General features: G+C 41.7%; 1 protein-coding gene across 2 annotated transcripts in view; it reads right to left on the bottom strand.

Moving 5' to 3' along the window:
* Nucleotides 1–14411, bottom strand: part of LOC115363905 (protein kinase C beta type) — a 121928-nt gene that overhangs the window by 62809 nt on the left and 44708 nt on the right. For both annotated transcript variants that reach the window (XM_030058248.1, XM_030058249.1), the window contains one exon: nt 14075–14157. In XM_030058248.1, coding sequence (XP_029914108.1) covers nt 14075–14157 — 83 coding nt within the window. The remainder of the gene's footprint in view (nt 1–14074; nt 14158–14411) is intronic.

The following is a 14411-nucleotide window of genomic DNA, read 5'->3' as shown; positions in this document are numbered from 1 at the left end:
TGTGGCTCAAGTTAACAAGTTTGTAAGTCCTGGTTCTGAGGCACAGCACACCACGACTCAAGACTGTCAGACCTCATGGAAACACCTCCTCACAGAGCAGGACTGATGTTTCTAAAATATACATACAGTACATACTCACACACAGTATCTGTTTGCATATGCATGCACAGTATTTGTGTGTGTTGAATTGTAGAATGGGAAACTCAGGTGCCATTTCCTCTTTGACATACACAACCATAACCGCTGCATAACTGGGGTAGAAACAATGGTTATTTCTGTCTGCTGTGTGCATGTGTGTCTGTGTGTGTTTGCATGTGTGTGTGAGTGACACCTGCAGCAAGCAACGGCTCAGTAGTCAAACACACCTGCATCTGAGCGCTGTGGATGCGGTTTTCAGTGGTGTCCCACACACACACACACACACACACACACACACACACACACACACACAATTAGTCTGTTACTGATGGTCGACACTGAGAAGCTCTGTGCTTTGCATTGAGCACTTGCCCTCACCCTGGCCCTGACTGACACCACAAACCACCCCACCCACCACGAAACGTTTCATCCGATTTGCTGGTCAAGAGAAATCTAAGTTGAACTATACCGAACTGCAGCAATGTCAAAGCTGAAGCTGGAATAAGTTGCGCGGCATCAACTTGTATGTGCCATCTCCAGCTCGGTGATATGAAACTCAAAATCAGATCAGCTGGTTGGTGCTTTAATCGTACAAAAAAAAGTACTTGTTGCCAAGGCAAAAACAAGCAATATGAGCCTATTCGGTTAACAACCATGACCACAACAACAATACAACCTTAAGCGTGTGTGTGTGTGTGTGTGTGTGTGTGTGTGTGTGGTGGTGATGCGTCCCATCATGAGCCAGACGGACCAGCTGACGGATACTCTTTTCCACACCTGTCCTGGAAAATAATGTTTAATTTAGGCTGCCAGTGCCTGATTTATATCCAGCCTCCCTGAGGTGTCTTCAGAAGTGTGTGTGTGTGCATATGTGCATGTGTGTGTGTGTGTGTGTGTGTGTGTGTTTGTGCTTGAAAGCACTGCAAAGCTTGTATAATTGTGCATGTGCCTGTGATTGCGTGCGTCTAGGTGTGTGGGTTTCGTCTTTGCACACCTTGTGCTGACGCTCTGCTTTTGTGTGAGAGCGTCTGTGTGTATTTGGTGTTCTGCGTCTTGTGTTTCTCAAGGACGAGACCACCTCCTGCTTGTTTTTGTTCCTCTGAAAAACATGGGGACGTTGTGCCGAAGCAATGCTGAAGTGAGGAACAGCAGCAGACATTCGGGAAGTGGCGAAGGAGGGTGTCAGCTTCTTTATTAACAAATTATTAAATACATCTGCCTTGATAACTCTAGGATGTGATCAGGAACACAAAAAAGCAGCAAAAAACAGCAGGGAAATAATCGCTGTATAACTGAAAGAGCAAAAAAAAAAAGGACGAACGCTTTCCTGCCCACCTCTTCTTTGTTCACCAAAAAGTGGTCTGCTGTTGATGGCTAATCAGCAGAGAGACAGACAGTAGATTGAGAGTAACAGCATGTCCATAAAAACGGGTGTGATGCCAATACAATGCCTATCAATCAGTCAATTCTACCAAACAGGATTGTTAATGAGAATTTTCTAAGCAATTTGTACCAAAGGATTGTACCAGATTTTCCCAGTAATGTGATTATTTTAAATTAAAAAGAGTGACTAATTGGTAATGGATTACTTTCTCTTATGAACTTCCCCATCACGGCCATGAACGGCCAAACCATTTCAACCACAGCTAAGGAACGTGTGTAAGAAAAAGCCATATGTTTTTATCATACTGACTAAAAGTGGCACAAAGGCGTGAATGGAGGCGAAACCACTCAACCCAAAACTTAAAAGGCCCCTTCTGCGGTACAAATGTACAAGACATAGTGCATTATTCTGAACCTGTAAACACACAAGGCAGCAGAGAGACAAAAAAACAGACAGTAAAAATTCATTGTGACGCCAATGCACTATGAATCAGACCTACTACATTGTTTTGAATGAGATTTCTCCGTCTTCTTATTCTTTGCTTGTCAATCAATACCATTACATGCACACATAAAACATTTTCACCCCAAGTAGATACAGATTGGAACATCCATCACAACATAATCTGCACAAAGAAATGCTTCAACATCAGCATGCAAGGATAACACAAAATTTGATTCCACAGGGACCCATCTGGCCCTTTGATCTGAGAACAATTGGTTTGTCTTGGGAGAATCCTGGACCGCCGGTCCAGGATACGCCTGCACGTCCTGGACGGCGGTCTTGTCCAGGACGTGCAGCCTGAAAATATGGCATACCATATGACAGCACCCAAACAGGAATTTAAACTGCCAAATGTGTCACTAATACGTCTCTTTTAAGGGTGAATTCACACAATAGCGCACTCACAACAAACGCCGGTTTCCATTATTTGTTTGGTTGCCTGTGGTTTGTTTTCAAGCAGGCATCACATGCATGAGAGGGATCATGGTCTATGTGACTGAGCCTCTGCCAACCAAAGCCACAAAAATAGCAAAGCACACAGTTTCTGCTACGACCTGCTTTTGATGGGTGAAGGCACTGGCAATATTTAAAGCTACATTAAGCAATATTACAAGCATTTATTTATTTTTTTTTTTACAGTACAATGACCCCTTTCAATGTTAGAGTCATCACTGTGGGTCACCTCTCTACCATGAAGTTTACAGCCAGCCGGTTGTTAAATGTCCCAATGATAAGCTCCTGCTCTGCCCTCCTCCTCACACCTCACTGTTTCAACTTCATTCAAAGCATCTCTGAAGCCGCAAATTCTGCAGATAAACGTCTCCAAACCTCTGATCAATTGTGCAAGTGCTTCTCGCTGCCATCAGCAATGTTGCGGCGAAAAATGGCTAAAATGTAGTTTTAACAGTGGACAACATTGGCAACCATGCCGTTGCTGCATGCCATTAACTTTCTGTCAGAATGTCAAGTCTGTTAAGTACTTTCTTGTTTTTATTGCATTTACTGGCAGCTTCGTTTCCCTGTTTTGTATCAAAAAACGCCATATTTTTCACATCTGTAATGCAGGAAAAAGGGCTATCATATAGGCTCCTCGACAACCTCCAGAGATTAAAACATTACAAGACAGACTCCTTACGCACAGTGCAACCAAAACTCACCAGGACCACACATGCTGACAACAGACGGTACAATATGGTGGTCTTAAATTGGTTTATTATGTGGCATATGTTGTTACTGCACATTCAAATAAAAACTCCAAACAACATGGTGACAACCCATCAGTCAGCTCTGCTGCACAACAGGGTCTCCAACGTTTGACTGATTTCTTGTCAGTGAGCTACCTCTATTTGCTTTCCTTTGTTTTGGGCTCACACTCTTCTATCCGATTTTTTCCCTGCCGATCAACATCAGTCACACTCTCACTCACACACACATATACACACACAGACACACACATACACAAACAAAAACCACACACATCTTGTCATGTCATCCATGATGCTTTGTGACAGGCAGTTTCACAATAAGCAACAGAGCCTCAGAATCGCTGGCAACAAATGATTTCGATTTTTTTTTTTTTTTATTGATCTTTTCTCCTCTTTCTTCGGCGTACTGTTCACTGGCTTTCTGACATTTTCTGACATTATCCCACATCATCTACTACACTGGGGCATCACATTTGTTTTCACATGTTGAAAGGTAAGGCTGAGTTAACATTTTTTGTCAAACGATTGACTGCCAGATGTTACTCCTGTGTGTAATGGCTGGAAAGAGAGCAAAAATTAACCTTTAGATGCAAAGATGTTGGAGGTCACCACTGGTTAAATCTGCATAGCAAAGATATTAGTGCAATGAGGCCATGAATACTAGTTGATTCTGAAATATGACATTGAGTCTCTCTACTTCCATTTCTTCCACTTCTCCATGTCATAATCGAAAGGAAGGCAGTCAGCAGTGCCAATCAACATCCTGCACTCCTACACCACAGCGCAGGGACATGGTGGATGGTTTGAGCTTGTACTGCTCCAAAGTACACGACTGTAAATCACAGAAGCTCTGATCTGAAGCTGCTCTCATTCCCCTTACTATGATGAAAGGTAGATAAAACAGCTGATTTGACAAAAGTTGGAGTATTCCTTTAAGGACCACAGAGAGCAAAGGACTTATATGGATTCATGTCGTATTCATGGCAATATCAAACTGAAATACTCAAACACAGCGCTCAGGTCCTATTGGAGAGCGCAGATGTCCGACTTGACAACTCATCTTGACAACATGAGAGAGTTCACATACAAGTTCAAATTGTTGTGGAACTGTCACCACTAACAACAAGACAGGTTCACAGGCTAATAGCACACGCAAAAGCTGACACTAGCTGAAATAGTAAGCACACAAATTTATGAGAAAAAAAAACAAAATTTGTGAGATTATAGAGCTACAAATGTATAAGAAAAAAATCACCCAAGTCACAGAAGCATCTGCAGTGTGTGGTTGATACAACCTTGCAAAGTGAAGCAAAAAGAAAGAAAGAAAACTACTCCCCTCATAAATTTGTGAGCTCCCTCTTGTAAATTTACTACTTTAATTTCAAAGAATATCCAGCGACTTAATCTTGGAAATTCAGAATTTTTTTTTGGTTTTGTTTTTTTTTTCTCAGAATATGTATTCTGAACATTCCAAACTAAATTTATTATTTTTATCTGATGGTTTTTCTGTAACACTCAAGATATTCCAGAGATTGCATGACCAGTGGCAACCCTGGTTTCATTTTTTTGATTTAATGGATTTGCAATATTCATCCAGAAGTATGAGATTATGTTTGTCAAAATACTGTCAAAACAAAGTTGCACAGCATAAGTGGAAGAAATAGGGTGGAGTGGCTTCCAGGTATTAAATATGACTTGGAAGAAAACATGGACACGCTTTCCAAGTAAGAAGCTGGTTATGTGTGTGTGGTTATAACAATATGGCATGAACACATAATAATTCTATACACTATAATTTCATGACAGACTTTATACTCTCCTTTTAAGAAAAGCAACAAAAAGGATGCAACGTTGTAAGGGTGCAGCCAGCGGCAAGGGCAATAAAAAGAACAAAACAAATGTTAGGCCACTGTGTTCATGTAACTCAGTCCTCCGATTCTCCCAATGGGAATGTAAATGATTGCATGTAACAGAGACACAGAGACTATTTATAGGAGACCTTGTTAATGGCAAAAAGTACGGGATGCATTCATTCTTGGAAAAAGGAGGACTTAATGGCATTAGCAGAGCAGTGAAAGATGAAAGAACGATAGAAAGAGGGGAGGAGGGAAGCAGGCAGAGAAGGCCGGGGGTGGTAATTTCAGCGTCACACCGTGAATCTAATCCCCGCACCCCCCACCGTACATTAATCGCAATCTCTCCATCAATACATCAGTGATTCGCCTCTCTCAGAGGCTCCTGCTGCACTGCTCCTTTCAAACCGCTTTTTTTTCCCCTTTAACCATCTGATGACATGATGGCATATTACTGCACATTATATCTGGATGCACAACTTTTTCTCAAATACCAGATCTTTGAAACCACACTCAGAGTTGACCTGGCATTCACTGTGACTGGACCTCTCCATAGAGTGGAGAAAATTCAGCCTTACTATACATCTCAGCAATGCAAAAAGATGGCATTAGTCCAGAAAAACACATAATGGGTGACTCATACATTTTCAGTTTGTAATTTTGTGATTTAGGGCCCTATCTTGCGCCAGACTCCCTAAACCCGTTATTTGCGGATTTAGGATGTGGGAAGAGGCGTTCCCCCGTAAAAGTTGCTATCTTGTGCACCTCCCGCTATCCGCAAAACACCTGCGCTACCCGCTATATTATGCATAGGCGTGTTTTGGGCGTTTCGCCAGTTACACCAATCAGTGTGCCAGGTGCCATTGCCTTTAAGGGCAGGCTGCGCTATCCTAAATCCTAAATCCTAAACCTGCGATGGAGAGAGGGAGGTAGATTTTCTCAGGGCTTCTGCTAAGGCTAAAGCAAGTTATATATAGGCTATATATATATATACATATTATATATTATATTATAGGCGAGTTAATTCGGGACGTGGAGCCACATGTGTCCAGGCAGAGGTGGAACTATGTGTAAACTAATTTATTGACAAGGTAGATTGGGCAAATAAAATATTAAAAATAAAAATATAGCACAGCTGCTGGCTTATGATAAAACAAAACGTGCTGGCGTAAGTGTCCAATTAAAACAGTCTTTCCTCTAAACAGTCTATATGAGTAATATACTCAGTCCATTCCGGCGGCGTCCCGGTATCAGTCAGACCGTGTGCGTGGCAAGGCTCCGTCAGGGCGCGCATTGAAGCCACCTGGGCGCGCTCTCCTAACAGCCCAACCCCGGATAGCGGGTGGTCCTGACCACCCGCTATCCGCTATCCCTAAAGTGTGTGCGCAAGATAGCAACTTTAGGGATAGCGCATGAAACACGCCTACTGACACACCTCCAGGCACAAATGACGGAGTCGGCATAACGGATAGCGGGTAGCGGGTGGCGCAAGATACCGTTTAGAAGTGCCTCTCCAGCCTCTCCTAAATCCGCAATTTGCGGGTAGCGGGTAGTGGCAGCGGATAGCGGGTGGCACAAGATAGGGCCCTAAATCTTGAAAACTGCACTGCAGCTGTATCCTTAACTTGGTCATCAACAAGCATTTTAATAATTGAAATAATCTGTAATTTGTAAATTCAAAAACACTGCCATTTTCAAAAAATCGTATGTATTTATTTATTTTCAAGGGGAGGGAAAAGTGTTCCTAATGGCCTACAGCGCACACCTGAAGCTTTAGCATTTTTTCTCGAAACATCAGCCATTAAGCGATTCACATGGAGGACTTCATCCTCATTTTCCACTGAAAGCACACAGCGCTAAACATTTTCATGCTTCATGGTTTTGGAATTGGACAGCTTCTTCAGTAACATGCTACAATGGTTCGGGTGTCACTTTCCCATGTTTGAACGGAAACTTTAGATGGTTGTCACTGCTGGAAATTGGAGATTTGCTCATCATGTCAGCTCTGCTAGCTCTGTTTTTTTTTTTTTTTTTTTTTACAGTCACAAGGAAACATAGGCAACTGGGTTTTAGGACTTTGGCCGGTTAACATTTTCGAATGCAACATAATTTCTTCAGTGGTGACAAGTTGCTGTCATTTTAAACAAGAGACACTGAGCTACATGTGTATTTCCTTCTTTAACAGTTGAGTACAAGACATTGCAAAAATAAAGAACTATGTTAGACTTCTTCCTATGTACTCTGTGTATGATGGAAGAGCAGTCACAGAGAGGTTTAGTTTTTTCTTTGAAACCCCAGGAACTGGAATCAGATGCTTCCAATAAGTGACACAGAAGTCCCTGAAACAGAAAACACCACACACCCGAAAATCCTGTTACCATGTGTGGAAAGGACCTGGGGTAAAGCTAAAATTAGAGCAGTGCTGAAAAAAAAATGCATTCAGAATGTCTCTCTGTTTCCACAGGATGACGCTTGAATGAAATACATTATGAAATGTGTTTGCTAGTGAGACACACACACACATACTTTGGTGAGCAGGAGCACTCTGTAAAATTTCCCCGTTTTGAAGAAAATTTGTCGCATAAGAAAAAAAATCAAAGGGAAGTGAAAACAGTTTATTGGCAGAGTAAACTGTTTTTTAATGACAGTGAGGTCAAAGGTCATCCTCACCCTGTTTCAGTTCCTAGTCAATTCCTCAATACCCCATGCAGTCTACTGAACACAAACAAATCAATGATGTAACTGAGAAAATTAATTATCAATTATTCTGTCAATATACTGATTTTGAGGAGGGTTTCAGGTCAAATGCTAATAAAGAAAATGGACGGGTCACGAAAACAGCAAAACATTGATTATACTGACAGCAGCAGATAGATTAAAGCACAGTCTGTCTTGATTTGTGTCTTTCTGTGTATTTGTGTGTGTGTGTGTGTATTGGGGGGGGGGGGGGGGGGGGGGGGAGGTGTTGGGGGTGCAGCAGAGGAGGAATATGTAATCAGATTTAAGGAGGTGTGCAGGTTGCCGTCGGTTACGGTGAGACAACAGCCAATCAGAACGCAACATCGAGACATTCAGCGACACGGAGAGAAGAGAGAGTGGGGAGAGAGAGAGGAAACAGGGAGCAAGAAAGGAGTGAGGTGGAGAAAGACAAAGAGAAGTGAGGAAACTGGGGAAATGTAGCAAGAAAGCAGGAGAGAGAGAATCACAAAAAAAGAAATAAACTGAACCAAAAGCGTAAAACGGAGGGGAAACTAAGAAAAGCAGCACATTTCTGATAAATTATATGTAATCTTGTCTTCACTGTAGAGATCCTAATAGAACTGCATTCACTTATGCACACACACACACACACACACACTTCTCACTATCTCTTTTCCATATGCGGCCCACCTGCTGGCTCATTTCATATGCAGAAGAACAAGATCATTTTCCCCAAAGCCTCACTTACTCCGCTTGTATTATCCTCTTGGTAAATGTCTCTCTCTGTCTGTCTCTCTTTCACTCACTCTCTTACACACACGCACACACAGTACACAAACACACACTGCGATCTATACCATCAGCCAACTGCAGGGCTGAAATGTAGGTTTCATTAAAGGATCTTGTCCCTGGACGTCTCCCAAAGGGAGCCCAGTCTATTAACCCAGATCTATAATTGACTTCTTCTTTTAAACATACATAGCTGAGCAAGAGAGAGAGAGAGAGTGAGAGAGAGAGAGAGAGAGAGAGAGAGAGGCAGGAGGCTGGAGAGGCAGATTTTGATTGTGACTGATACACGAGTAGCTTTTTGTCTATCTATAGCTGTATTTATCTCTGTCTCTCTTCTACCTCTCCACACTCTCATGTCTGTGTCCTTCAGAAATGACGGCTTGCTGAACACAGACGGCTTCAAGCACTCCAACACAGACCTGGGAATAGTTGGTGCCCGAGGAATCATCTTTTTCTAATGATGAAGATTTCTGCTCAAGCGCTGATCTGTTTTTGGCTCCCACAAGGTTTTGGGATAAAATTCTGGATGCCAAATATCTAGCTAGCTGCAATTAATCAGGGTACTATCTCTTCAATATGGACACTAAGAATCCAACTTTTTAACATTTTAAGATGGTGATGCAAAAACCTGCTTGTTGTAAGACCTGGCACACCAGAGTGAAACTTGCTGAGATTCTATCTCGGACTATTATTTGGACATTTTGCACTCACACAAATACAAAAATACTTAATACTAAAGTCATGTAGACAACAAGAAAAATTATGTCATTTTTATTTCATTCCCAAACAACTGACTAGTAGAAAAGCTGAATCTGATATGGCACAAACTGGCACAAACAGCTTTCAGTTCTTGAAAAGTTGATACATTGCAGTTGTAAACCAAAACAAAATGTTGTATCAACCAGTACAGCTTTAAAAATGCTGTGTTGAAAAATAAATTTCACCCAAGACTTTTCCATAACTTTCCATGCATACACTGCCACCCTTCCATCATCTAAAAATATTAGTTTCTTTATTTGTTTATTAGAATTATTAGAATATTAGTTTAATATTAGTAATATTAGTTTCTTCCGGTGGAGAGTATGTAATTGGACTGTTTGTCTGTCTGTGAGCAAGATATCTCGAAACGTTCTGAATGGATTTACATGAAAAGGTTGGGACAGAGCCAAGGAAGTGTTGAAATTGAAAATTTAATCAACTGATCAGCCAAGAGATACAACAAGGACAAACAGACATGAGATTATGACCGTGTTGCAATTGGCCTCATTCACCTCGGTGCCATGTTTAGTTAACAGACATCATGCAGTGGATTACATGAAGAAGTGCCATAGACTCCAGAGTTCAAACTCCGCTATAAAAATACTATTTCCACAGCACTGAATGAAATGACATACATGTCACACTTTCATACTTTCAAAGCCCTTACTGAAGTACTTCAAATGCATTTAATCATCGTGGTTTTAATTTTATATTAAAATGACTGTAGGTGAATGGCTGCTCTGCTGAGCGCACCATCTGTGTCCGATCTGTGTGGCTGCAGCAGACGTAATACTGGATCTGCCTCCTTGGTGGAGGTCTGTACTCTACTGAGCGCATTTTCGAGTTAATCTTGTTTTTCAGCCCAAAAAGCTTCTAAAGCCTTGAACAGTCTGACTTCCACTGATGTTAATCTTGCTGCAAAGAAAAAAAAAACAGCTAAAGAAAACACCATTTGATGAAATGAATATTTGAAGCAAGCAACAAAACACTTGATGGTAGCTTTCCCCGTCTAGAGGACATCTCTGCCAGTTCCATGACATTCCAGGAATCCCAGGACGAGTGGAGACCCCTGGTGCTGAGGGTGACATCCTTTCTGACGGCATCCTTGGGTCTCCTCCCTCCCCACTTCACCGAGTCGCAGGCTACCTGTCTCTCTGTCTCCTATATTTATAATTGTGCTGCTAGTTTGGAGCAGTGCTACCTTACGTTCCCACTGTGCAGGAACCGAGTCGCGAGGGCACGAACTCATTAAGGAAGTGACATGGCGGGGGTGTTGGGGCCCCGTAATTAAGAGCAGGGGCCCCTGGGGTGGAGTGGCATTTAAATAGAGGATGCATGGAAAATAGGAGAAGGAGGCTGAGGGAGAGAGGGGGGGCAGGAAGGGGAGGGGAGAGTATGTCAGATGTACTGTAGGATTTACAGGGCAGAGGAAAGAGAGAAGAGGTTGTGGGAGGAAGAGAAAAAGATGTACGGAGTGAGATGAACATGTTGAATGCCATTTAAACAGACAAACAGCAATGACGAAAAGGAAGGAAGTTAGGCATAGAGCCGAATATGGCCTAATAAGACCTTTTTAATGCTAAATGGGTAAATTAAAATGAATTTAAAAGCTGAAATAAGAAAAAAAGCTGGCATAACGAGACTATTTCTCACTGAATAGGACTAATAAATGTTTGCCAACTTTAAACAGTGCAAGTAAAAGGGCAACAAGTCCAATTAAAACAGGTATCATGGGAAAAAAAGGTTTATTATCGTACCTCTGTACACGTGGGGAAATGTGAGATTTTTTTTTTTTATTTTAATACTTTTTTATATTCTTGTTTTAGACATTGACCATGTTTCCATGCACACCATATTCCTGTTTTATTCGGAATATCCTCAATATTTTGGTTGTGCACGAGTCATGTAAACACGCACCAAACCCGATTAAGGTCATATCTGGTTGGAGAATATTCCGAATCAGACCCCTGGCATATGCCTGTTCTAACCAGAATATTGTGCCATGCAAACACCTTAATCGCAAAATGCCCTGTACCGGAATATTCAGTCACATCTGCACATGTTTGATTCTCAAGGAATCCTGGGGCGTCTTTGTTGTTATGGTTACTGCAAGCAAGGAGAACGACATGGCGAACAGCAGCAAGAGCCAGCATGTTTGGAGTGAGGAGGAGACTGCAGTCTGCCTTCAGCTAATGAAAGACTTAAATATCATGGAGTATATCGATGTGAGAGCGTGGAATACGCCGAAACACGGGAATATGCCAAGTAACATATAAACGGAATATTCCAGTTGCTGCAGATAAACACCTTATTCGGAAAATTACCTTAACCAGAATATTGACCTGAATCGGAATATGGTGTGCATGTAAATGTAGCCATTGTAAGGACCCACAAATAGCCTGAGAAAAAGAGGATGGGAGGTCATGAAAGAAAAAAAACAGAAGTGTTTTTAGAAGATTTTTTTTTTTTTTTTTTAAGAAAATGTGTTACAAAAGCTTTAGCAAGTATTTGGGGGGTTTCCAGCCCTTTGCTATTTAAGCCCCAGCTAAAAGAGGACCTATCAAAGAAAAGTTATTTGTGAAATTAAATGCATGACTCAAATAGCACTGAGGAAGGGAGGATGAGGTGCGAGGCAGAGGAGGAAAAGAAAGAAGGTGGCAGATGGAGAGAGCTGAGAAAGAGTGAGAGATGCAGAATGAGGTGAAAGCAGCATGGAGGGACTGAAGAATTATCAGGAAAAAGCTACAGGTGGCAAAATAAAACGAGCGGCAGTGCTTCCTCTGGAGGAAGCCTGCTAAGTGCACTCGTCAGACTGAAGGGCGCTCCAGAGGGAGGCGAGGACATGACTCGGGAACTTGAGGACCCTTGGGTGTCTCAGAGGGTGAAGTCTGTATTCTAAGAGTGCTATTCAGAGAAAGAAGGGAAACTAATTTCAGCCCCTTGGGAGGGCGGGTGAGAGGATACGCTTGCATTTTAAGAGTGCAAATCAGAAAAAGAAGGGCGCTACTTTCAGCTCCTTGAGAGGGAGGACAAGATGATGCTAAAAGTACCACTCACAGAATTAATGGTACTGCTTTGCCGCCCTTGGGAGGGCACATGAGAAGGTGAGGGGAAAATTCAAAGAGGACGACACCTTCAGGGGAACAATGGTGCGTTCAAAGATGACGTCAGAGAACGGAGGATGCTGCTTTAGGACCCCTGGGAGGGCACAAAGGGTGCTTCAAAGTAGTGCTGAAATGATTAGTCAATCAGCAGAACACTGATGGATCATAATTTGAATAACTGATGCCCTGTTTTATCAAGTAAAAATGGCAAACATCTGCTGCTTACAGCTTCACTTAAATCCATCAGATGCTGAGATTGCTGTGCTTTTCTCTGTTCATATCAGTAAAAAACAAATACTTTGGACTAAGGAAGCAATGTGAAGATTTTGACACGAATAATTTCTGTTGTACATTAATGTTTTTCATACCTAATGGACTAAATGATTAATTAACGAACTTCCACTGTCTATTAGTTGACAGTGGAAATGATCATTCAGAGTATAGCAACAAAGCTGCAAAATAAATGTGAATGATGCTACTTGTGCCATTTTAACATCAATAAATTATTACCACATTAATTTCAAGACATATGTATAATTACTGAAAACTGTTGTCATGACAACTGGGCACTGGTACTGGCCACCACATTACATTTGCTTTGCAGAAAAATCTGCTGCATCATTTCATGGCATAAAACAGGATCAGTTGCGCTGGTCTTCCAGTGCAAACAAAACTAAAGCCTTTAGAGCAGAGTTTCTCACCATGGCAGACAGAGGAACATATTTAACACAAAAATCACTTTTTTATGCTCTTCAGTAAAGTGGAACCAAAATATAACTAACAATACAACTGGCATGAGACAGAGGCTGGCACTCATCTCAACTCATTTGTTTACACTAATTATACAAGCATGTCACAATTAACTTGTCAATGATAATTTTGCTGTTAACCCTTGAGTGAAATCCTTCTTCAATAATATAATATAATGGTCTCTATCTATTCTGCTTCCTTGTCCGCCCCCCCACCATGACTGCAGGGGATCTAACAGGTGAAATTAACATGGGATCCAAGCTCTGTCTATTTCACGGAGAGAACAGGTAGTCCAAATGTTTTATAGAGCTGCCCTTCAGCAAGGCACTTAATCCCTGATCACTCCGGCGGAGCTGCTCAGCGCCAACAGCGGAACACCGTGGTTGTACTTGGCAGCTCCAGGTGTGAATGTCTACAAGTGTGTGAAGGTGAAGCAGAGCACCGCTGAAAAAGAGCGTAGGTACTGAGTTTTCCTTCCCAGGGAAAAAAGAAGTTAAAATATATGATGTTTTTGCCTTGATACCTGTCAGAAAACTTCACTATAATGCACTGTGAAGAAATTTATCGCAGAGGGGAAACAATGAATGAGTCCGACTGTTGTATTTTAGATAAAATGTGTGGGTCTAGTGTCTAGGGGGGAAAAGGAAGTCTAGACGAAAGAGAAAGATGGTGGCAGCTCAACCATGACAGTGATGTTGAAAGTTGATGGGTAACCTATGAGCTGGAAATGGTCTGTGATGCAATTTATCTTCCTCTCTCTTTTTCTCTCTCACTCTCTATCTCTGGCTCTCTTACACACAAACACACACACACACACACACACACACACACACACACACATGCCACATACATTTTTGTGCATTTTTAGTTTGGATTTTTTGTACTCACATCTGATGCAGGTCCTTTATCAGCGCCCGGACAGGAGAACGTGACAAACTCATGGCAACGCTTGTGAACCACGAAACAACACACTGTAGAGAGAGGGCGGAGAGAGTTAATCATTTATTTTATATTACCATGATTAATATTACCAATAAGTTGAAGGCAAAAACTTAAAAATTGCATAGCTGGCAGTGGAAAAGCTGCACATATAGTGGACTGGATATGTTTTCAACATGTCTTTTTGTTCTATTTAATATTATGGTCTGTTGTTAAGATATGCGTTTTTAGTTTAGTGGATTTGTTGACAGTGAGAAAGTTGGCGGAAGGGTGGTATTGGTGCATC

Source organism: Myripristis murdjan, chromosome 8 (assembly GCF_902150065.1).
Source record: "Myripristis murdjan chromosome 8, fMyrMur1.1, whole genome shotgun sequence".
Classification (NCBI taxonomy): Eukaryota; Metazoa; Chordata; class Actinopteri; order Holocentriformes; family Holocentridae; genus Myripristis; species Myripristis murdjan.
This window is presented reverse-complemented; position numbering and strand designations above follow the sequence as displayed.